Source organism: Cynocephalus volans, chromosome 17 (assembly GCF_027409185.1).
Source record: "Cynocephalus volans isolate mCynVol1 chromosome 17, mCynVol1.pri, whole genome shotgun sequence".
In the NCBI taxonomy this organism is placed as follows: Eukaryota; Metazoa; Chordata; class Mammalia; order Dermoptera; family Cynocephalidae; genus Cynocephalus; species Cynocephalus volans.
In genome coordinates this window covers 21,985,822-22,008,622 of record NC_084476.1, presented here as the reverse complement: position 1 = coordinate 22,008,622, position 22,801 = coordinate 21,985,822, and the positions used below count along the sequence as shown (strand labels likewise).

The 22,801-nt window shown below is 41.6% G+C and overlaps 1 protein-coding gene across 2 annotated transcripts in view; it reads right to left on the bottom strand.

The window, feature by feature from the left end:
• Window positions 1-22,801, bottom strand: part of TNC (tenascin C) — a 90,058-nt gene that overhangs the window by 15,289 nt on the left and 51,968 nt on the right. Inside the window, exons 14-22 of one of the 2 annotated variants that reach the window (XM_063082326.1) lie at window positions 22,292-22,564; window positions 19,721-19,993; window positions 18,112-18,384; window positions 15,392-15,667; window positions 11,269-11,541; window positions 9,432-9,704; window positions 3,718-3,840; window positions 2,443-2,586; window positions 209-328 (exon numbers count right to left, since the gene is read on the bottom strand). In XM_063082326.1, the coding sequence (XP_062938396.1) occupies window positions 209-328; window positions 2,443-2,586; window positions 3,718-3,840; window positions 9,432-9,704; window positions 11,269-11,541; window positions 15,392-15,667; window positions 18,112-18,384; window positions 19,721-19,993; window positions 22,292-22,564 (2,028 nt within the window). The remainder of the gene's footprint in view (window positions 1-208; window positions 329-2,442; window positions 2,587-3,717; window positions 3,841-9,431; window positions 9,705-11,268; window positions 11,542-15,391; window positions 15,668-18,111; window positions 18,385-19,720; window positions 19,994-22,291; window positions 22,565-22,801) is intronic. The other variant, XM_063082327.1, reaches the window with a different exon arrangement.

Below are 22,801 nucleotides of genomic sequence, written 5' to 3'. Positions count from 1 at the left end.
GAGATGTACCTTTTTTTCTTTAAATGGACTACCAGACTCCCTTAAGGTTGCAATTGAAAGCTACAAGGACGTTACTGGTCTTTCCAATCTACCCACAGACTTTTGTCCCCCTGTACCAAATGTGAATGTGGCACAGAGAAGGGAGGATAAGAGTTTACAGCAGGACAGACACTCCTCAGAGTCGGGGGAGTTTTGGGCAGGACCTTACCTTTCTCCCCTGTGTAGGAGATGACGTAACTGTCCACGGTGGCAATGGCTGGCTGCCACATGGCCAGGGCTTCCGAGTCAGTGATGTTGGCTGTCACCAGGCCAGATGGGCCATCCAGAGCTACAGAGAGAGATGTTTGGAGAGGGGGCAGTCAGAGGGTAGGACATCAGACCACAGCTGTCTACACTGCTTGTGGACTACTGCTGTTAGGACACAGTGTCAGTGGCATGGGATGGTTCAGGGTCCTGAGCCTGGAGCCAGGCTGACCTGGCTTTGAGTCCTGACTCCTTCCCTTGCTGGCTGGGCTACCTTGAGTGTCTATTTCCTCACCTGTAAAATGGGGTTACTAATTCTGGCTGGCTTTATCCTCAGTGTTATTTTGATTTTCACATCATATTCTGGGTGGAAAGAAGCTGTGTAAACTGAAAAGGGCTGACCACATGACAAGGATTATCATTATAGTTCACATCACCTTCCCCAGGGAAAGAACTTGCACAGAGGAGTCTTACATAGTTAAGACTGCTTGAGCTTTTCCTGGGCTTTGAGTAGCATCTGAGGTTAGGTGGCTTGTAGATAATATGGAACCAGGCTCTGGAGGCTGGTAGTCCCAGGTTCTATCAGGGCTTCTCTGCCTAGTGCCTCTGTGCCCTCTGGAAAGTCATTTCCCTTCTTTGTTAAAGGGTGGCTGCTACAAGGGTTAACTAGACAACATGTGTAAAATGTGCTAGGGGAAGCTGTCAGTAATTGCGGTTGTTATCAATAAGACTATTAAAGTTTTTTGGCGTCTTAGTAATAATTTTCAAATGTCCTGTATTGCCCAGCACCCCTTCCTTAGAAGCCAGACTGAATAGGGCTAATTCCCTCTTTCTTTTGCACTTACTACTCACTGCCATGACAGCCCTGGGAGGATGGAGGTGGCTGTCATCAGCTCATGTCACCGGAGGCACCTGAGCCTCGAGAGATGCAATAACTGGCTTAAGAATCAGATGTGGCAGAGTAATTTTGGAGGCCCCCCTCATCTACTCTGTGTTCCTTCCTGTTTCCTTGTGCATGGACAGAATCTCTTTTAACTGCCGGTGGCAGTGGGGCCTTGGGAGGAAATCATTCAGCTTTTGCAATCTGTTGCCATGGAGAATACATGAATGAAAGATTTCTTTGGGGAAATAAGAGCCTGTGTGGCAGGGTGGGCAGGACTCTGGGTTCAGACAGGATGTTTTAATTGCATATTATCAACTCTTTTAGGCTATTAGGATATTTTTAAAATTTTGTATGAGGCCCATTCTTTGGATCCCTTAATGGATTGAACTGGATAAGTGTTCAAATATCAAAGGATAAATTGTTTAGAGACATGGCTTGTCTGAAGAGAAATTTTCCACTTCATTCTCCTTCAGTGGGATTCATTATTTCTCCCTCTTTACAGTGTCCTGTACAAATCAGGTTAAATAGAAAAATAACTCTTTATTTAAAAATACAGGATTTGGAGTCAGACAGTCCTATGTTCAAATTTGGTTTCAGCATTTACTAATTATGTGGCCTTGGCCAAGGTATTTAATTTCCCCAGGTCTCAGTTGTCTCCTCTGTAAAATGGGAATGATAATAGCTGTGAAGATTAAACGTGAAGGGTTTAGTAACAGTGCCTGGAATGTAGTAGCTGACAAACGGAGAGTAGCTCTTTCATAGCTGTCACCATTACACGCCTATGTGAAGCACCTGATTTGAGGGATCCTCACAATGGTTCCACATGACAGTCAGGGAAAGGAAGGAGCCTGTGGACTAATGTAAACGATCATCTACATTTACAGATGCTTTACAGATAGAGTTTCATGTGATCCTACCACACTCTACGAGGGAAGCAGAATTGTGCCTATTTTGCAGAGAAGGAAACTGGACCCCAGAAAAATGAACTGTCTGCTCATGTAGCTAGTGAGTGGTAGAACTGGGATTTCAACCCAAGTTACTATGACTCTCAAAATTGGGCTCTTTCTTCCACAACAGTCCAGGAAACAGAGACCCAAGTAGGTTAAAGATGCACCTAAGTTTACCCAGCCTATGAGAGGCCAGGATGGGTCAGAAATGAGGCCCCTGACACTCTAAATCCACTGAACTTTCCATTAGGATTTCACAAATAAAATCCTCTTCCCAGCTGCTGAGTCATGAGCTGTAATGCTGAAGGGGAGAGATAATGCAGCACGCACAAGTGGTCTCTGAAAAACAAAAACCAAAAATCAACACACCTGTGGTGAGTGACCCTGAGACAGGTTCACTTTCCTCAAAGCCCTTCATGGCAATGACGCTGACAAGGTACTCCACCCCAGGTGTGAGATTCACCAGCCTGGTCTGAGTCTTTGTTCCATCCACAGTTACCATGGAGGGTGTACCTGGAACACAGTGAAAGCAAGATCAGGAATGGCGGATCTCATGGAAACCTATTCATTGTTGTTGGCTGTTTACAAGTTGGAAATGAAACTATATCTTTATTCAGTATCGTTTGCTTGATTTCTTCTCAATTGCTTCTACCCTCTGGTATAAGGGAAGAGGCCTTACTTTTTGTAGAATGCTTTTCCTACTGGTGCAGATGCCAAAAACCAAGCCAGGAGAGGAAAAAACATGATGTCACAACGCACTAAAAATGGCAAGTTTCTGTTCAGTAGAGAGCTGGCATATGGTATAAATTTTATTTTCTTCTTTATTTTATTCCCCACAAAGAATATGGGAAGCTCACTATGTAATGTGTACCTGATCTATTTAACTCATCATCTTAGTTTAGGATTATATAGACTCCCTTACTAGCAGAAATTCTACTTAAGAATAAACAATGGTCATAGTCAAGTTTGTGTTCTTATATTAAGAAGTCCAGAATTTATATTTCTTAGAATTTCAAGGCGGGTGGGAAATTTGCATATCAGCTGGTTCAACTCCCCACAGAGATGCTACAGTGTTCCTCTGAAGAGGTTATCAATCATTCTCTCTTTATACACTTCCCGTAACAGAGAGCTTACTACCTGCCCGAATGTCTAGACAGATTCAACTGTGTTTCGTCCCTGTGTTCTCTATTGTAGTCCGTATGCTCTCAACCAGAACTCACAACTCTGCTAAGTCACAACTGCCCATTCTGTACTGAGACAGATAGATTTTGACACCCAAGGGCAGATCCTCACATATATCCAAGACTAGCTTTTCCGATAAGTATGGTCAAAGACAAAATGGCTCACGAATATAGAGTATTTTGTCATTGTGCACAAACAATTGGGGGTCTATTTCTCATAGAATTTTAGAATTTCAAGCCTGGAAAGGATCTTCATAAATTGACCCTTCACAAGGTAGTCTCTTCCAAGGATGTCATATTGTTTTATACATGGAGTCTCTCCAGATAATCTCATAAATAAGAAAGTAGTTTTCATTGGTCATAATGTTTTGGGGATAGGAATTATCAGAGTCTCTTCAACTATTCCACCCAAACCCTCCACGTTTCTCCTCTCCCTCCCCACCCCCCCGCCCGAGCCTCCTACCTCCTGTAATGGGCACATAGGTAATCCGGAAGTTCTCCACCTGGGCAGTGGGTGCCATCCAGCTGACAGTGGCTGAGTTTTCAGTGATGTCTGAGAAAATGATTTCCTTTGGCGAGCCCATGGCTGTCAAGGAGAAAACACGAGAAACCCAGAAACAGTTAACTATCTTTTTCATCAGTGGTTCTTCCTGGATTCCTTATCCAGGAAAACACATTGTCTAGAGTTTGTGTCTGAGCCAAGCCTTTATAACAGAGAATGTGGTGATCTGTGGTCAAGCTGTAACTTGATAGAAACAATTGTTCTTTCATTTCAGGTACAGGTTCCAGGACTGTACAGCAGTCATTTGGTTTTCTCCAAGGGGACTTTTAGCAACACTGTGGCAGACTTTCAAAGAAGTGAGGGACAGTGGTTTCACAGATTGGAAATCTTTTATTTTTGATTTCTTAGCATTTTTTCAAGTCTTTACTTTCTAATTCACTTTATTAAATGATACCAAGACTTGACAACTGTGAGTTCTCTGCAGTTTATAAGGCTTAATCCTCATACAGAAATCCTTGAGAAGAAGGTGTGGTTATAGCCATTTTACAAAGGACCAAACTGAGGCTCTGTTCTCCAATGAACATTCTTGTGATGTGACCCTTCTGGGTCGCAGAACTGGGCACCAGAGCCAAGCACAGCTGGGATCCTGGAAATAATGTTCACACGAAAACTGACCTCAACAAACCCATTCCTATACCTGGAAGGAAGTCCAAAGCCAGAGTAGCAGCCTCAGGCCCATCACCAAAGCAAAGACCCAGTGGACTCTGGGCCTATCTGTGGGGAAAGCCATGCCCAGGAGAAGTTTCTGCTCCCTAAACACCTCCTCTCAAAACCCAGTTCCCTTTGGCTTTTCTCTGTGTAATTTTTGGCTTTGTTTTTGCTTTCTTGAGCTGACCATGGGTAACCAGAAAATTCAGGAAACAATTTTCAGACTCTTGGGAGCTCACTTCCCCATCTTTTCCCCTCTTCAACCCACGTTGATCATTAAATTCTAAAACCCACAAAAATTTGGAAAGTTTTCTTTTCTTTTTTTCTCTTCTACTCATTTCTGCCTTTTTTTTCTCATCCAAGACATCTCCTCCTACAGCTTTCTTCTGTAATCTGGTAGCCACCCCCAGACTCTGTGGCTGACTGGGTATTTGCCCTGTCCATGGAAAGTTTTGGAAACCACAAGGTCTCTGGAGCCTGGAAGATCTTGCTTGTGCAAATACCACTGGTAGGCTGGGCAGCCTGAGGCAGGTCCCTTTACTTCTGTGAGCTTCCGTTGCTCCATCTGTCCAGTTGGAAGAGTGGTAGACACCTACAGGAATGTTTTGAGGACTAACAGAGATAATGGATATAAAACCTCTAGCTCAGCATTTCACATGCAGTGAACATAATTGCCCTCTCTTTATTTTCTTTCTCATGTGACTCTTTCCTCCGAGGTATCCCCCAGAAAAGATCGAGGTGAGTCCAGCTAAGAAAAAAACCCAGTGAGGTGTGTAAACTCAGGCACTGAGGATCTCCCTCTGCCAGCCTGGTTCACTCTGACTTTTGTTCTGACTGAAAACCTCACTGGTGTGGGTTCTGGGATATTTTAAAAGGTGTGTATCTTATGGCCAAAGCTTGTACTTCTAGTTCCTCAAAGGACAATAATATCTGCCCCATCTTATATGTCATAAGAATCATGGCTTTACCTGTCACACGCTCCTGGGGGATGTGCTTGGTAAAAGTGGCAGTAGGGTGGTAGTCATGCCTAACCTGAAGGAACAGCACATGGGAGGTGGAGTTCCACGGTCAACAGGTATGATATTTTGGACAACAGACTTTCCTAGATATGGCAGACTATTTGTTACTCTAGTGTGTCTTCTTCTACCATGAATAGGGCCCTCAAGTCTCCAGACCTACAGCAGAGGGCAATATACAGAACAACTAAATCACACCTATTGGAAAGCTGGGGAGACCCAGGCAAGGCCACGCCTCTTGCTTCTCTTTCCAAGGGGACACTGTTGATTTTCAAAACAAACTATTAGGGAAATATCTGAAATTGCTAAAAATTTTCAAGGCTATTGAAGAGGGTTTCTAGTTGCACTCTGCATAAAAAAATGGCCTCCCCAAATCTGAATCAAATGTCTTTTATTATGAAGCTATTGACAATCATTTAAAAAAATTTATTCTCCCTTCAACATATTTTTATGGAACACTTAATATGTGTTTGGGTACTGTGCTAAGCTAAGGGGACAGCTGCTATAGGCAGTATGGTTTAGGAGCAAAGATTTTGGACTTGGACTGACCTGGGTTTGATTTCCACTCTTGCCTTACTAGCTACAACTACTTTAGCATTTGGGTCTCAGTTTGCACATCTGTGAAATGGGCTGAATGCGGCATCACTTGCCTGGCAGTGTCATGGAGACTGAGTGACGTAGAGTTTGTCAGTTGCCCTGCAGCATGTGGTAACAAGTGGGTGCTCTATAATTGATGGTTATCGTCTTTATGCTTCTTGGGATAAGCATGTGAGTCAGAGTCAGAGGTCATGAGCACAGAGAGCCTGTGTCATACAGAAGGGAGGATTTCCAAGGAGGTGTTTCTACAGACCCCTTGACCCAGGCTCCCAGGTGCAATGTCATTGTAACTCTGCAGCGTGTGGCTTCAGGTTCATCTGAACTGGAACCGAGCTGAGGAGTTGAGAGACTGCCTGGGGGATGCACAATCTAGGAGCTGGAAAAAAGGATGTTAACTACCCTATTGGCTTTGGGGGTGGAAGAGAGAACCATCAATGTATGTGGAGGTGGAGATGGGGACAGGTGAAAGCAACATTTTGGGTCCTCACTCTGAGCATCCTAAGTGAGCTACAGGAGCCTCCAGAAGAGAACAACAATGCTATCTTACCCAGTTGCTGGGATTTCTTCCCTATTTTCTGCCCATTTTGGGAACCCTCAAGATTATGCATGGAGGTGTGTCAGCATTTAACTTCCAGGAGGCAAAAGAAGCTCCTGGAAACCCCGGACATTTTTAAGGTGGACAAAGACTATTGTAAGGAACTGGCTCAAACCAAAGAAAAAGAAATGGTTGCAAATGCAGGAATTGACAGAAGAAACAATAAAAGTAGTAACTTACATGCCTGTCAGTAGGGAAACGGTTAAGTAAATCATGTAGATGGGATTATCTCCAAGATCTATTCACAAGTAAGAAATATACACACACACATATACAAAACAAAACACGAAAGAGTGGGTAATATGTTAAACATTGTGCCAGTCAAAAAGAGTAAAAATAATGTAAATTCATGTCTAATTTTATCTATTTGTGTATTTCTGGAAGGACGCGCAAGAAAGTACTATTACTGGTTGCCTCTAGAAGAGAGCAAGTGGGGGGCAGGAATATAGCAGAATGGAGACTTCACTGTATATCCTTTTTAAACTTTTTAAAATTTTGAGCCAAGTAGTCCGTTAAAAATAAAATTTACATTAAATCACTAAACAATAATAGTTGACATTGTTGCTATGGGTAAGAAAATTCTGCTAAATACTTGACATTAATGATCTTATTTAAACCTCATGGCTAACCACTGAGTTAAACTCTATTTTCTATGAGAGAATGGAGGCTTAGAAAGGAAAGGAGACTTGCCCAAGGTCATATAGCTGGTAAGAGGTAGAGCCATGATTAGACTCCCGGGAATCTGCTCAAAGACTACTGACTTAACTACTAGGTAACACTGCCTCTTACCACTGTCTCTGCTGCCCTGGGCCATCAAGACTACCGCCTTGTGGAGAGGTGCCTTGTGAACCAGAGGAGGCTCCAGAGCAGCTCCTTATCAGGAGGAAGAGGGATAAAAAAGTATTTATAATGGTTTGAGGGGGAAAGAGAGGAGAGGAGAAAGGATACAAAAGAAAAGGGAAACTGTATAAAGCTGATGAGATGAAGTGAAAATTAAACATCTGTTGTGCTCAAGAGAGTCACTTCTCCTGCCCAGTCTTGGAGCACAGACATGCTGGCACACACATGCATACATGTGTGCACGTGCGCGCGCGCGCGCGCGCACACACACACACACACACACACACACACACACACACACACACACACACACACACACACACACACACACACTGTGTTCTGTTTGGCTGTGAACTATACAAGTCTCCAGAGAAGGAAATCAAAGAGAAGGCTTTCCAAAACAGCAGGGTCTGCCTTTTCTTTCCTTCTGTTATAAAAAAAAAGAAAGAAAGAAAGAAAGAAAACAAATTCAACTCATGATTATTCATTCTCTTTTTTGCTTCAGAACTGCAGGACCCCTAGAAAAATGATCAGCAAAACAAAATCAGTGATTAGAAGTAAACTTTGAAGAGCAGTGTTTATAAAGCAAGGTCAAAATCAGACCCTGCCTCTGATCTGGAGTTGTTTTATGGGCAGCCACAGGGAGAGGAGACTCAGACCTGTATCCTGGGTGAGAGTGTCGGTGTTACTAAGGAACAGGGTTTTTCTTCTCACTAAGTCGCTGCCTGCATCCCAGCATTTTCTCCATGTCTGCAAACACTGATTATGATTTTTGTGAGTGGTTTCTTGTAGCTTATTAAATCCTGAAATTTGACATAATAAAATACCTATCTTTTGACCAAGAGTAGAGGGTTTTGGCTAGGGTTATGCTCTATGCCTATCAGAGTTGGAGAGCATGTATATTCATTGGTTATGTGTCATGCAATCTGTTTATATTTAAAGGTATTAAAATAAGTTGATCATCTGGGTTCTATTCTACATCCAGCTACGTGACCTTAGGCAAATCACTTCGCCTTTCTGGACCTCTTATTCTTCACGCACAAACAGAAGAGGCTGAGCTACATCATTTCTTAGGTCCTCTTTATTTCTCCCTATGATTTTGTGATTGTTTCCCTTGCCTCCTCTTTGAAGCAGTTGTCTCTAGAGAATGCCATGTTTCTACATCTCCCTGTTTCATGAGGAAATTTAACCCACCTGTCATAGGTCTTTCCTTTTCCCTCCAAGAGTCATGTTAGTATTATTCTTACAAAGAGTTATGCTATTAACCATCTTTTTTCCCTCCTTGAACCAGCTCATGTGGAAAACAGTTGTCATTTCCCATCTAGGTCCTTTTTAGAATTGTTATGAGTATCAAATAAAGTTAGTGAGCTTCTGGAGGAGTAGCCTGTTAATCTTCCCAGCTAACCCCCTCTCTCCTTGCTGATCATGGTACTGATTATTCATATTAGCATTTTATAAATATTAATCCTTATAAGTAGAGATGCCATTTCTCCATTATCCCCTGCCTAGTGTAACTCGAATGTTTGGCCAAAGAACATGGAAGTGTATCTCTGGATAAAATAGGATGAGATAATAGGTAGAAGGAAGAGTCTTTGGAATTAAACAAATGCTATAACTGTAATGATGATGATGCATTAATGACAATGTGAACAGCTCTCATTTGTGTGCCAGGCCCTCTGCTATGAGGTTTACATAAATTATCTCATTTAATCCTCACAACCCTATGAAGTAAATAGCATCAGACTCTTTTTGCATAAAGACTTAGCCAAATCGCCCAAGGTAACACCATCTATAGCTAAAAGGGCCAGGATCTGAATGCAAGCTTGTCTGCATCCAAATCTTTTGTAATTACCCAGCGCTGTGAGAAGAAGACCCCCAGGTCATGCCTTTCTCTGTCCTCCCCCGTTTATTTACGGTACCTGTTGTTGCTATCGCACTGACTGGCTGGGATCGCCTTCCACTGCTTATTCCATAGAGGTCAATTTCATATTCAGTAGCCTCTCTGAGACCCGTTATGTCCCTGGTACGTTCAGGGGCAAGTAGGGTTATTTCCAGTGGCTCAAACTGCTTTTTGGCATCTATGATTTTGAGAACAAAACTGTTGAAGACCCCTTCATCAGCTGTCCAGGACAGACGGAAACCGTCGGGAGTGGCGTCTGAAACCAGAAGGTTGTCAACTTCTGGTTCAGCTTCTAGAGAGGGAGAAAATGGAGGGAGAAGGAGGAAAGAGAAGGTCATTTGCCAGCCCGTGCCATCTTCTCTCCAGTGGGGATATCAATATGCAGTGATGCCCCAGCTTTCAGAGACAGAAGGGTCCTAAGACACAGAAAATAAAATCATTTAACACGAACAAGTCTAGTAGGGCTAGGAGGGGGGACGGATGGAGTTGACATATTCAATACAAGCCAAGCGTATGCTTGCATGTGTGAGTTTTGTCTAAAAGCAATTCTGTAAATCCACATCTGCACTCAGCATTGGCTCCTCCCATGCAGTATTAAACAAGTTCAAAGCCAGCAACTTGTTTACATTTGCTCTCTGTCTTCCAGTGGCCGAGTGCCCATCCTCTGTGAGACCTTTTCCTTTTCTTTTTGAAAAGACAAATAAACCAGCATTAATAATCTGTAGAGCTGCCCATGATGATACTGCTGATTATATTTCTCTCCAGCCTGAGCAAAATGGCTTTTAAAATGTTATGGTCTTTTCGCTTTGTTCTTAGAGCTGTTTTACTAAAGAAGGCTCCTACCCTTGACTTTCTTGCTTGCTTTTCTTTTCTTGCCATTTTAACTATTTAGTGAGTGTTCAGATAGTAGAATTGAGGCTTGGAATCTCTTGTGCTATATACTTTGGATCCCAGGTTTTATCTTGGATTGCCTTAACTATACAAAACTCAATGTCAAGGTAAATTTAGAGCTGAGTTTCCCAAAGTGTGCTGGGAGCAAACTATTCCTGTTTGATCCTCTTCCTTAAAAGGTATCCATTTTCAATAATAATACTACCTGGATAAGTCCTTCTTGCAGATATACAATGCACATTAGGATGTTCTGAAAAGCCCTGTGGTCAAGGATCCCATTTAACTTTGTTTAATGCCGTGTTTCCAAACTTATTTTAACATGGTACTTCGTTACCAAGTAGGAAGTTTGTAGGTTCTATGGAGCTACTAATCTTTAGAAAGACCTTGGGAAACACAGATTTTTGACTGTCAAAATTGTTAATGTTATATTTCTCTAGAAATGATTAGTCTTGAGAAAATTATGGATTTAGTCTGTGTTGAAGAATCTCTCTGATACTAATGTTTACCGATATAAGAAGTCACATTTGGTTTTCCAATGACAAGTGCCCTAGGTAAGTTTGTTAAGATCACGGTTGAGACTTGGAGATGACAAAGACTTTAAATACGTCTTCAAAATATACTCTTTGGTATATTTCTTTTGAGAAGGCTGAAATGTAGGTGGGGTCCAGCCAGGATGGACACAAGGGAAGGTGATACAGGTGAGCACACAAGAGCTATGGACAAGACATGGATTTGGGACACCAAGTGGAAACATTTCGACCTTCTCGTTTCTGGGGTGAAAGTGAGGAACACTCATTAGATACATAAGACAAGGGGGAGTGTGGGGAGAACATGAAAGAAAAGACCACATCTAAGGATTAAGTAGGACATATGGACAAAGATGTTAAAGTCATGGTGATCTGGTAGATAGATGACGTGGAGGGGGACCAAGAGGAGGGAAGAATGGTTCACTTGAATTGAAATACCTGTCACAATCTCAGCCCTCAAGGGCTTGGTCTGGTGCCCTTGGGTGAAGCCAGAGACCATGACCTCATAGCCAATGCCTGTTATGAGGCCTCTAAGCTCCAACTTCCTCTGGGTTCCTGAAAGTGTGAATTCCTGGGGGTCCAGCAGCTTCCCAGAATCCACCACCGTTACTAGAAAGCTGTCAAAGGCATTCTCCGATGCCATCCAGGAAACTGTGAACCCGTAGGGATTACTGTCGGAAATGGTTAGGTTTTCCAGAAGGGGCAGGGCCTCTGAAAGAAGGGAGGAGTGAAATAACGCAGGTTAGCAGCACTGATTCTGCCGGGATAGCATAAGTTCCCAAGAACACCGATAGAAACCCAGCCAATCATTCAATGAGTTATATGCTCAGAAAATGAAAAATGATTAAGAGCTTGTTAGATGCCAGAGTGTTATCTTGTGTAATTCTCCCAACAAGACTATGAGGTAGGTATCATTGTGATTTCACAGGTGAGAAAACTGAATTCCAAAGAGATTGATTGACTTAGCCAAAGTCACTGAGCTAGTGTGACAGAGCAAGGTTGTTAGCTGTGTCCGACTCCAAAGGCCACGAATTTCTCTCTATGCAAATATAATGTCTTGTGCTGGGTTTGGACTCCTTTCTTCACTTCCCACTGCTGTCTTTTGGCCTTAAAGCAAATCAGCATTTTTTTTCTTTTTCTGCAAGTATACTTGCCTTTTGGTATTCTTCACATTTCTATCCCACTTCTAATTCACAGTGTGAATCAAATCAACTAGGCCAATTAGTGACACATTCTCACAAGCTGAGATAAAGGGAGGAGGTAGGATTTTTTTCATGTGTCAAAATTAACAATTTATGCGTGTGGCCCAGTAGGAATTTGTATGATTTGCTAGTTTTTTTTACTGTTTATTTTCCCAGATAAAGTTAGAAAACAAGGACACAAATCTGGATCTTCAGTAAGTTCTGTCATTATCCTCTGTTCATTCGTTCACCAAACATTTGAGTCCTAGGCAGTCTTATTTCTCAAGTGCCAGGTAGTCTTTTCACACATTGGGATTTCCCAAAAGACTGAGCTTATCTCAGCTAAGTTTTTGTCAATACTTTCAATTGACCTGATGAGGCTTCACGTCCATTATCCTATTAATCCTCACAGTGACACTATAAGGTAGATGCTGCTACCTGCCCCCCGAACCCTATGACATCCAAGGAAACAGAAAAGTCAATAACTTATTCAAGATCACACATCTACTAGGTGGCTAAAATGGGATTCAACTATGTCTTCTGAATTCAAATTCTATATTCTTTCTATACCCCAAGCCAACGTCTAATTAGTAAACACCATCAGTGCTGACAAATCCTGAGGCATAAGCAGTATTATTGGAGAAGGTCCAGCACCTCCTCTCTAGTAAAAATACAGTAATGGTGAATGTATTTATTTTTTTATCAGAGGGGTAAGGGGATGGGAAATCCAAACTAGCCTCATCTAGTTTAAAGCCTTCTTTTACATTGCAGCTAAATGGAAACTTTCAAAGAGATAAACGACCTCACACTAATGCCCAGGATCTAATCCATGGGACATAAAGAAAATGTTTAAAAAAGAAGTGTTTGGTGACTGAATGAATAAGGGAATGAATGCCCTTATCTTCTAAGCAGAGGCTTAAATTTTGCTGCGGCTTGAACTTCCTGTACTTATTTTGAAACACTTCATGTTTATTTTGAGGCATTTTTTTTTTCCATGTAAAGATCTCCCAAGAATCATAACTCTATCAAAGGCAAAGATGAAATCACATATACTGTGTAAACAGTCTTGGTCTGCAAGACAAGGGTCTCAAATTCTGTTGCTGGGGTTTGTTTAGATAAGTGGCGCCTCTCTTTGATATCTACTTTGCACCTCCATGCTGTCAAAGCAGCAAATTCCGATGGAAATGAGGGAGTTCAGGCTAATTAGTCAATCAAAGACTAGTTATTTAGAGTCCCTCCTGTTCAGTTTTTTTTTTTTTTTCTTTTTAATGTGCTTCTTTTAAAACAGTCTTTTCACATCACGGATTAGCTGAGACAATGCAGTAACTGGATCTAGGATTCCCAAGACCAGCTCTTCCAGCCTCCCTTTCTTCCCCTTGTTCAGTGGGAGGTCCTGCAAGAGCCTGCAAGCAAGGGTCTGATGGGATCTGTGGCCATTCCTCCCCTCCAGGGCAGTGAGACTCAGCTCTTACCTACTCCTCCCACCTCCCTTAAGAAAAGACCATGTTCTGCATTTGAAGACTGAATGATTTAATTCACATTAGATAACTGGACAGAAAAAAATGACCACTTTTTAATCTTACATAAAAACACATCCAAAGCTCTCTTAAAAATAGCAGGGAAGTTGCGATTATGCAGGTCTATTGTTTCTACCTAGGCTTGTTGGTTTTTTTAAAGAACATCACTTTCCTCATACTGTTGGGAGACAGCAGAAAGGACCTAGCATCTATAAAATACCTACTGGATGCTAGGCAGCTATATTTCATCATATCTACTTAATCCCTGAGACACGGCTGCCAGAAATACCTGTGGGTGTTCTATTTCCTTACATAAGAAAATTAGGATTCAAACAAGTTAAGAAATTGCCAAGGTCATTCAGCTAAAAAGATACAGGAGAGGGTTAGAAACCACACAGGCTTGATCTCAAAATGCTTATTCTTCCAGGACACTGTATTGCTTCCAACTAAATATTTAATTGGACTTATTAATATATCTTATTTATAGCTATGTAGACCCCAAGAGAGACCTGGTTTAATGTGAAAATCAGAAGGCAAAGTCAGCCACCTGAAAATTATCATTAGTGGAAGACAAGAGACTTCTAAATATTTTCTGAAGTTTTTTTCAGGCTAGAGATTTGGTGACTTGACACCATTTGTATCCTTTGCCACTGACTTAGAGCAGTTTCAAGATAAAACATAGAAAACCATTTCTTTATGTAATTCAAAGAGAAATTAGAAGTCAAGTTTCATGAATGGGTAAGTTTAATTAAACTTGAAATTTATCTGCTACTCTAGGTTAAACTGTCACCAATCTTTTGTGGTTGTCAATTTTAAGAAGATTTTTTTTTTTTTTAAAGAAAAAGATAGATTATTATATTTCTGGGGCGGGTAGTTTATAAATAGCCTCACCTAGAATGATTTATGAACAGAATTCCTGTCCTAGGTCTTTACTAAATTAGAATTCACTCTTTAGCAAGAATCCCCAAACTGTGGTTAAGGCAGCCTATAAAATTGGGGACAAAAATGCCTGAAAGCTTTATACAACTAGTAAGAACATTATCACCACTTCCTAAGAGTGGCTGTGAAAGATCTCTCCTTTGCAACAATATCTGCTGTTTCTTCACTTAGAAGTTTACATTTGGTATCTTGGTGACTGTGAATAATGCTGCATTGCAACCTAAGTGTCCATCAGTGGATGAATGGATAAAGAAAAGGTGGAATATATACACAATGGAATACTATACTGCCTTAAAAAGAAGGAAATCCTGCCATTTGTGACAACATGGATAAACCCAGAGGACATTATGCTAAGTGAAATAAACCAGGCACAGAAAGACAAATACTACGTGATCTTACTTATATGTGGAATCTAAAAAAGTTGAACTCATGGAAGTGTAGAGAAGAGTGGTGGTTATCCGGGATGGGGTGGGGGGTTGGAAAAAGAGGAGACATGGGTCAGAGGGTACAAAGTTTCAGTTAGACAGGAGGAATAAGTTTTAGTGATCTATTGCACAACATGGTGATCATAGTTAATAATGTATTGTATATTTAAAAATTGCTAAATGAGTAGATTTTAAATGTTCTCACTTCAAAAATAGATAAGTAGGTGAGGTGATTGATATGTTAGCTTGATTTAATCATTCCACAATGTGTGTGTGTGTATGGGTATACATATTTATACACACACACAAATCATAACATATACATACACCAAAATATCACATTGTACCCCATAAATATATACAATTATTATTTGTCAGCTAAAAAGAAGTTTACATTTGGAGTGAAGACTATATTTTGGGTTAAACTTTCCTTTGAATGCCTATCTCTTTCCCCTGCTTTCCCTGTGTCAGAAATCTAAACATACTAGTGACTGAGTACCTGTAATGACAAAGGCAGTGAGGGGTCTGGTGGGGTCCCCAGCCCTGGTGGTCCCAGCCACACTAACGTCATAGCCAGTATTCTCCACCAAGCCCTTGATGTGAGCTTGCTGTGCATCTCCTGAGACTGTGAACTGCTGGGACTCATTCAGCAAGTGGGCATCGCTCACATTGATAACAATCTTTGCAAAAAGCCCAGCTCGAGTGGTCCATGAGACATTGAAGCTGTCGGGAGTAATATTGCTAAGGATTAGCGTGCCCCACTGTGGCTCTGGCTCTAAAGGGGGAGGAACGTGGGCAGAGAAAAAGAGAGAGACATTATTAGAGGAAGCAGTAGATTTCTCCAGAATGTGGCCATAGAACATGAAAGCATCAGTCTCCAACTATTCACAGAGAAGGTAGCATATTAGGCTATGTTTACACCTGTATCGACTATAATGACAGAGAATATGTTGCTTTCACTGCAGGCATAGATTTGTGTTCTTTTAAAGTATAGACACAATCATTTGCTAGTAGTGCATAAAGAAAAGTGATCAGGCCATTAGAGCAGTAGATAGGATTAATATAAAGGGTATTAAGACTACATTTTCCAAGGTTTGTAATAAGGCACTAGCTCTGTGAGATATTCCAAGAAAAACAACTTCATGGTGAAATATGCATGATAAACACTGAAGATTATATCTTACCATAGTGATTCACAAAGTGTGGGAGCATTTTAAAAGCATTGACAGGCTGGTTATGTAAATAAATCTACTTAATTTTGTTTAGTCCAGCATTTCATGAACTTACTAATTAATGAATACCTTATCTGAGCAATATTCTTTGAACATCTCATGGAGCTGGTGTTCCACTGAACCTGCTTTAGAAAATTATACTTTGAAGTTTTCTTATTTAGTCTTCTTTTGATCTATTTGGATTGCACATATTGAAGGCTAATATCTATACAAGAGAAATTCTTTGTAGTATTTAGAAACCCAAATTTCCCAAATTTATGCACCATAGAAAAATCTGTATCTCACCCTAAGTAGTGTAAAGGTGAACAAGGCTTCCTTTCAAAAATTCCTTGTAGATGCAAAAGTTAAAAAAAAGCTTGAAGTTAGGTATTTCATTTTCTGATTAGGAAATGTGCTTATTGGATAATATGGTAAGATGGATCGTTTCAATGAAGTTAAATTTTTTTTTTGTCCCTTAAAGTCTAGGCAATTAGTGACGAGAGCAACTCATTTAACATAAGGGGACTATACAGCTAGTTTCAACTAAGATGTGTATGGGGCTGGCCTCCTCAATGCTCATTTACCAAATACACTAACATTAAAATAAGTTCAACCCAGACTACATCTTAGAGAGAGGCAACAGTCATGGAGGATTGAGATGTTAGGATCAGGATTTAGGGTTGGGAAGAGGCAGGCCATTTCTTCCAAAGGTTTGGAAGTTGTTTTGTTTCAGTTCCAGAATTTGGAGGAAAGAAGGGGCTCATTTGGATAAATAACTGCACGATTGTACAGCACAACTCAATGCCATAAAATCTCTAAGGACAAAAAGGATCTAGCTCAGAAGCAGAATATATCCGTAAGCATGACAGGGGATCTCCTACTTTTCAGTTATTTAGAGAAGCTAATGAATGATGCTATTTTTTTTCAGCTACAGCATTGGCAAATTCCCTCAACCACACAAAAGATAATCCTCCAAACAGGGCTCTGTTCTTTCCCTATATTTTGCTGTGGAAGCAATCTCCTGAACTAAGGATGCATGTTGGGATTCTTCTCCTGAAACCAGACAAAGACAGACGGTGCCAACACATTCACCATGCAGAATAGGACTTAGGTTCTTGAGGTCAATTTTATCTCCAGCTGTCTCCCAGAGGGTACAACCAAGCTGAAATGTGAGATGCAAGAAAAAATTAGAAAGAGAATGCTAGTTAGGGTGCGGTCAGTGTTCCATGCAAGCAAGGGACATTTTTCTCCACCACTTCTAGCCCTTTGATACAATTCCTTGACGTGCTGTTTGCTTCCAGGAAAGATAGACATTTTCAGAAATTTAATGCTCTGCATATTCGCCACATGCACCAAGATTTGCACAAGATGGTTGAAGGAAAGAAGATTCTGACACTTTATGATGGATATCAGTGGGTGACAAAACATGCTTGGCAGTCAATGCTGTTTGTAGGAAATCAAGACAAATAAAAGTCTCAAGAACAAGATGAGACCACTGGATCTTCTCATGCGGTTCTCGGATATGATTTAGAGTCTCTTCTCAGCATGCTGGAAGCATCACTATTTAAAATCCTGGTAGAGAGCAAGACAGTGTAGATCATTCTGACCAAGGAACCAAAAATGGCATGCACATGCCTCTTTGTATGCGATATAGGTAAACTTTGATTAGAAAGACCACAGGCAGATGATAATGGGTTGGTATTGGAAAAGATTACTCAAGATCAGATGAAAAGATGGTTTAGAAATTCAACCAAAGCAAGTTGCATTAAATTTATACAAACAAACAGAGCAACTCCAGATGTGAGTGGATATTTAGAAAAGAGAGATTGACACTGAAGTTCCTTAATTTGGGGTGAGAGTTATTTTAAAGCTTTCAAGCTCTGATTTGGATGTCTCTTTAAGAAAGATCTGGAACAACCAGGAGGATGAAAAGTGGGTAGCAGGCGATTTTTGGAATGCTATTCAGAGGAAGTTCAATAGAGAGCAAAGAAGCCATAATGAGAAATACCTGTGGTTGCTTGGACCATCAGGGTCTGAGCATGCTGTCCGCCAATCAGCCCATGAAGGTGGACAGTGTAATTAGAAGAAGCTTTGAGGTTGGTGATGACAGAGCTGCGAGATGCCCCAGGCACAGAATGCACCACCATCTCCTGGGATTGATCAGAATTACTAACTTCTATAAGAAAGCTATCAAAGGCAGTCTCCTGAGCTTTCCACGAGATGGACACACTGCCCCAGGTCACATTTGAGACAGTGAGGTGGCTAAGGAGAGGTTCAGCTACTAAAACAAGAAAAAAAAAAATAAAAGCGAGTCAATTTAAAACACTGTTATAGAGTCAAATCAAAACCCATAAGACTAAATCCATAAAGTTTTAGACTTTACCCTCTGGTAAAGGAACTTGTCCTTTGTTGAAAATCAACTTGAACCATGAAAAACAAATATATATGGGTGACTACTTTTCTCCTCTAGGTTGTGTTGTACTGTAACTTGGCTGAGATGGGGACTGGATAATGCTGGCTCTCAGTCTTTTCTGTGGACCACCCTGATAATAATTTGTAGTCTCACACAGAGTGAGAACAGACCCTCCTTCAACCATGGGCAACCTAAATTGTACATAATTTGGATGCTACAGTGTCAACCCTTTGCTTGAATTCCCTAGACCATGGGTCTCTTTTTGTGGACTATAAAATAATTTTTTCTGTGTTTTTTCTACAAATATTCTTTTTCCTTTTTCTTTTCTTTTCTTTTTTTTTTTTCTTTTCAGTTTCTGTTGTTTTAGTTTACCTGTCAAGGGAAGGTATGGTCTAAAATATGCTAAGAATGCTATTTTGAATGCACAAGGCTCTCCTTTCTAAATTCACACTAGGCTGCATTTTGCTGCCTGGCAGAGAGCATCTAGCATAATATATATGCCACTGATGCCACAAGTTTAAAGTTAGAGAAGTTTATTCTGTTTTTAACCAAGCTCCTTGTTTGAACACAGCTATTCTACTTTTATTACTGCCATCCACGTGTCACTGTCCTGGGGGCAGGACAGCATGGTCTGGTCTTTTCTCCTAGAGGTGTTGTTGGAATTGGGGTGGTCTGGATAGCATGACCACCTCCTGCACTCATCAGATGAATAATCATTTCTCTTTTGCTTCACTTTCCCAACTGAAAAAAAAGTAACACTATCAACACAATTTAATTAAATCATTGGGATATTTGGGTGTTAAGAGGTCAAAGGCACTAGGAAGACAAAATCACTAGGATAACACAAAATGCAATTTTCAAGACCTCTTTGACATCTTTCCAACTCAAGGACAACTCTTGACGGTGGTTTTTTAGTTACTGAAGGGGAGAATTCTTTTCTCCAGATTCCATATGGCAGTCTGTGCCAAACTACATTGTATGCTGCAAATGTCCTGGTCAGTGATAAATCAGGCATGTAGCTTTAGGGAAATCCATTGTATGGGCTGCTATTGGAAGAGAATTATGTTAGACAGCGCTCCAGCCTAATCTGTGGAAGAGTTAGTGTCCTGGGGCTTGCACTTCCGTGGGTGAGGAGAAAGAGTGGCTTCACCCTGCAAAGAAGACTGTGAGAGAGGGTGTTGGAAATGCAACAATGCACATGTACCTGTGGTGGCTGTGGCACTGATGGTTTTGGTTCGGATGCTGGGAGCAAGACCAGAGAGGTAGACAGTAAAATCAGTACTAGGGGGAAGCCCTGAGATGTGGGCAGTTCGTTCAGCACCAGAGATATTATATTCTGCTGTCTCCAGCAACCTATTGGAATCAATAATTTCAATGGTAAAGATCTCGAAGGTCCCATTGGTAGCTGTCCAGGAGAGATTGAAGCTCTCAGGAGTTATGTCATAAACATTTAAGTTTCCAATTTCAGGTTCTTCAGCTGAAAAAGGAGGGGGTAAGAGAGAAGAAACAAATTTATTAATTATTTGGTTGTATTTAAAGATTGAAGGTACTAATAAAACCATTGCTGGGTAGAAAGATCAGCTAGTTTAGGGTTATGGTGAAATAAAGCAATGTTACCAGTCAGTACCAATGAGAGAGAAAAAAGAGGTTTTGTTAAAAACAAAACAAACAAACAAAAGCTATGGCAATTAGATTTCCCTACTCTGCAGTTGCCACACATGATCAAGCCCTGGCAGAGACCCCAGAGAGAAAGAAGACACGCTGAATGATGTCAGCAGGAGCTGCTGTGCCTTAGCAGTGAATGCCTCGGGAGCACCACCTCTGGCCATCAGTCAAATGATATGAGTGCTGGCAGCTTCCAATTTCTTGAATTGCACTCAGGAGACCGAGAATACTTGGATGCCTCTCACAGACTTCCTTTGCTTTGTGGGAGCTCCCATCTATTCAAATGAGGGCTAAATAATTCTGATGCCATTACCCACCCAAGGTGGTATCTTGAGGCTTCTGATTTTGTGACTTAAAGGGGACTTCCAGTTTCTCCGTGTAATTCTTAGTATGTCTTTCATAACTCCAGACAAGGGACAGCCAGTATTCTCATATTTTATAAAATAGCTTGTCCCTTCTTCACTGCTTCTATGTGGGCCAAGAAGGCTGGTACTGCATTGCTAACCAAGACAGCTGGGCCAAGACAAGGCAGTTTCAGCAATGCCTTTCAGCCAAGAAATAACATTTTGCCTTGGAGATGGTCCTGCAAGTGCTTTTCCAAGCAGCAGGAATAAAACATGCAGAGGGCAGGCAGGAGCAGGGTTTGAAAAGTTAACAAGTACTATCTCTTTAGCAAGGGAGAAGGCTCCCGGTGTCTGAAATCATCCCAACAGATTTGTATGACACCGATCAGAGGGGATTATGGCCTTTCCTTTCTATAGGCCAACTCATCAGAGGCAGGAATGTTGCTATCATTAAGAAGAAAAACACACACACGTAAAAATATTAACGACACCCAAACCACAAGATCTGCAGGAAAGATCAGAAGTGGTTGGTGATTTCTCTGCTTTCTGGGAAGGGATGGTTTGTGGATGTCAGATAAAAGAGTCTCAGGCACATTTGAGAAAGCCTCAGCTGCAATTTTTGGACCTTTCAGGGTCACTGTCTAAGTAGTAGTTGCTGTGTTTTATGTTTATCTCAATGAGAGTTACTGAAATGATAGGGGCTAAAATGCAGAGCTACGCTTTTGCTAGAATTGCCTAGGATGTACAGATTTGCCATGAAAGTTGAGTTGCGATAATTACGTAAAGAGGAGGCAGTCATATGCAAAACAAAGCAAAGCAGTCTCTACTGAGCTTCAAAGCAATTGAGGTACATAATAAAGATGTACAATGGGACACAGTGCTGGGGGAGGGCTGTTCGCTTTTGGAGACTCCCAGAGAAATACGGAAGACCCTGTAACCAGAGGAGGGTGAGGAGAAAACTGTAAAGCACCCTCTTGGGTCTGGGGCTGGGAGTTTGCCATCCAAAGGCCAGATCTCCAGGAAGCAACTCTTGTTTAAAAGAGCAAAAAGGATATCAGTTCTTTGAGCTTCATAGCCTGGACATTCCTTGTTCCGAATGCTGCTGTGTATACTTCTGCTAATGAATGGCTTTCTCTTTGGTGCAGTCTCCAGTCATAATTGTGCAATTTTTTTCCCCTTTTTGGTCCAGCTATTTGCTAATTTGAGGTTCTAACAATTACTCAGTATCTGAGAGAATTGCCTAGAGGAGGGCAATTCAGTTCCCTTATTATGCTCAATGCATTTTAAAGAAACATTTCTTAAGTGTAAGAACAATAGTACCTGTACCCTTGAGGGATATGGAGATAGTAAAGCACCATTTCTGACTAGCAAAAACTCTCTAATTAAATAATCTGTGTCCTACCAGAACACACACGTAGGAAGGGTGGGCTTTTAGTTATATCCAAGTACTGGAGAAATGAATTAAAACCGTCAGGCTGATTCCTGAAATAAAAAGCCATCCTACAAAAGAGAGGTGGTTGTAGGACCGGCCAGGGAAAGCATGGGAGCTGGAGGTGAGAAAGGGCAACACTGCACATTCATTGGTGTGATGGCAAAGGCGTCGGGGCAAAGGCAAGCCCACAGGCACTCCTCTGAGCATGCACGGCCAGTGGCTAAAAGGCACATGGAAAGGATTCAGTGATGTAGAGAAGCTGACTCCCAGCATGATCTCTTGGAGAGGAAGCAGGGAACCTTGGGAGGAAGCATTGACAAGGAGAAGAAGGTACCTGTGGAGACCTCAGCAGTGAGCACTGGTGTCCTATAGCCCTGGATCACCCCATAGATGGAGACTCTGTAAGGGGTGGCAGCCTTGAGGCCCGGGATGTCCATGGCCCGGAGGCTGCTGGACACTGTGAGGTTCTGAGCTGCCTCCACCTTGTTGGCTTCCTGCACCTGAATGACAAAGTGCTCGAAGGCCTGGTCAGCTGCGGTCCAGTGGAGTTTGAGTCCATCCCAGCCAACCTCAGTCACGGCTAAGTCTCCCAGCTGGGGGAGCTCCTCTGAAGGAGGACAGAGAGGTGTTTGTCAGTTCTGCAAACCATGAACGAGCAACCTAAACATCCCGCAGCCCAACCCTAGGAAAGAGAAAGGAGAGAGAGAATTTTTTTTTTTTTTTTTTTTTAATCCCTGGTCTCTGGGCATTTGCAAACTTGAACTGTGGCCACAGCTTTCTCCAGGAGTTGAAAATGACAATGGGGAAATGGTCAGAAACATCTGCACCGTTCATTCTCAAGGTG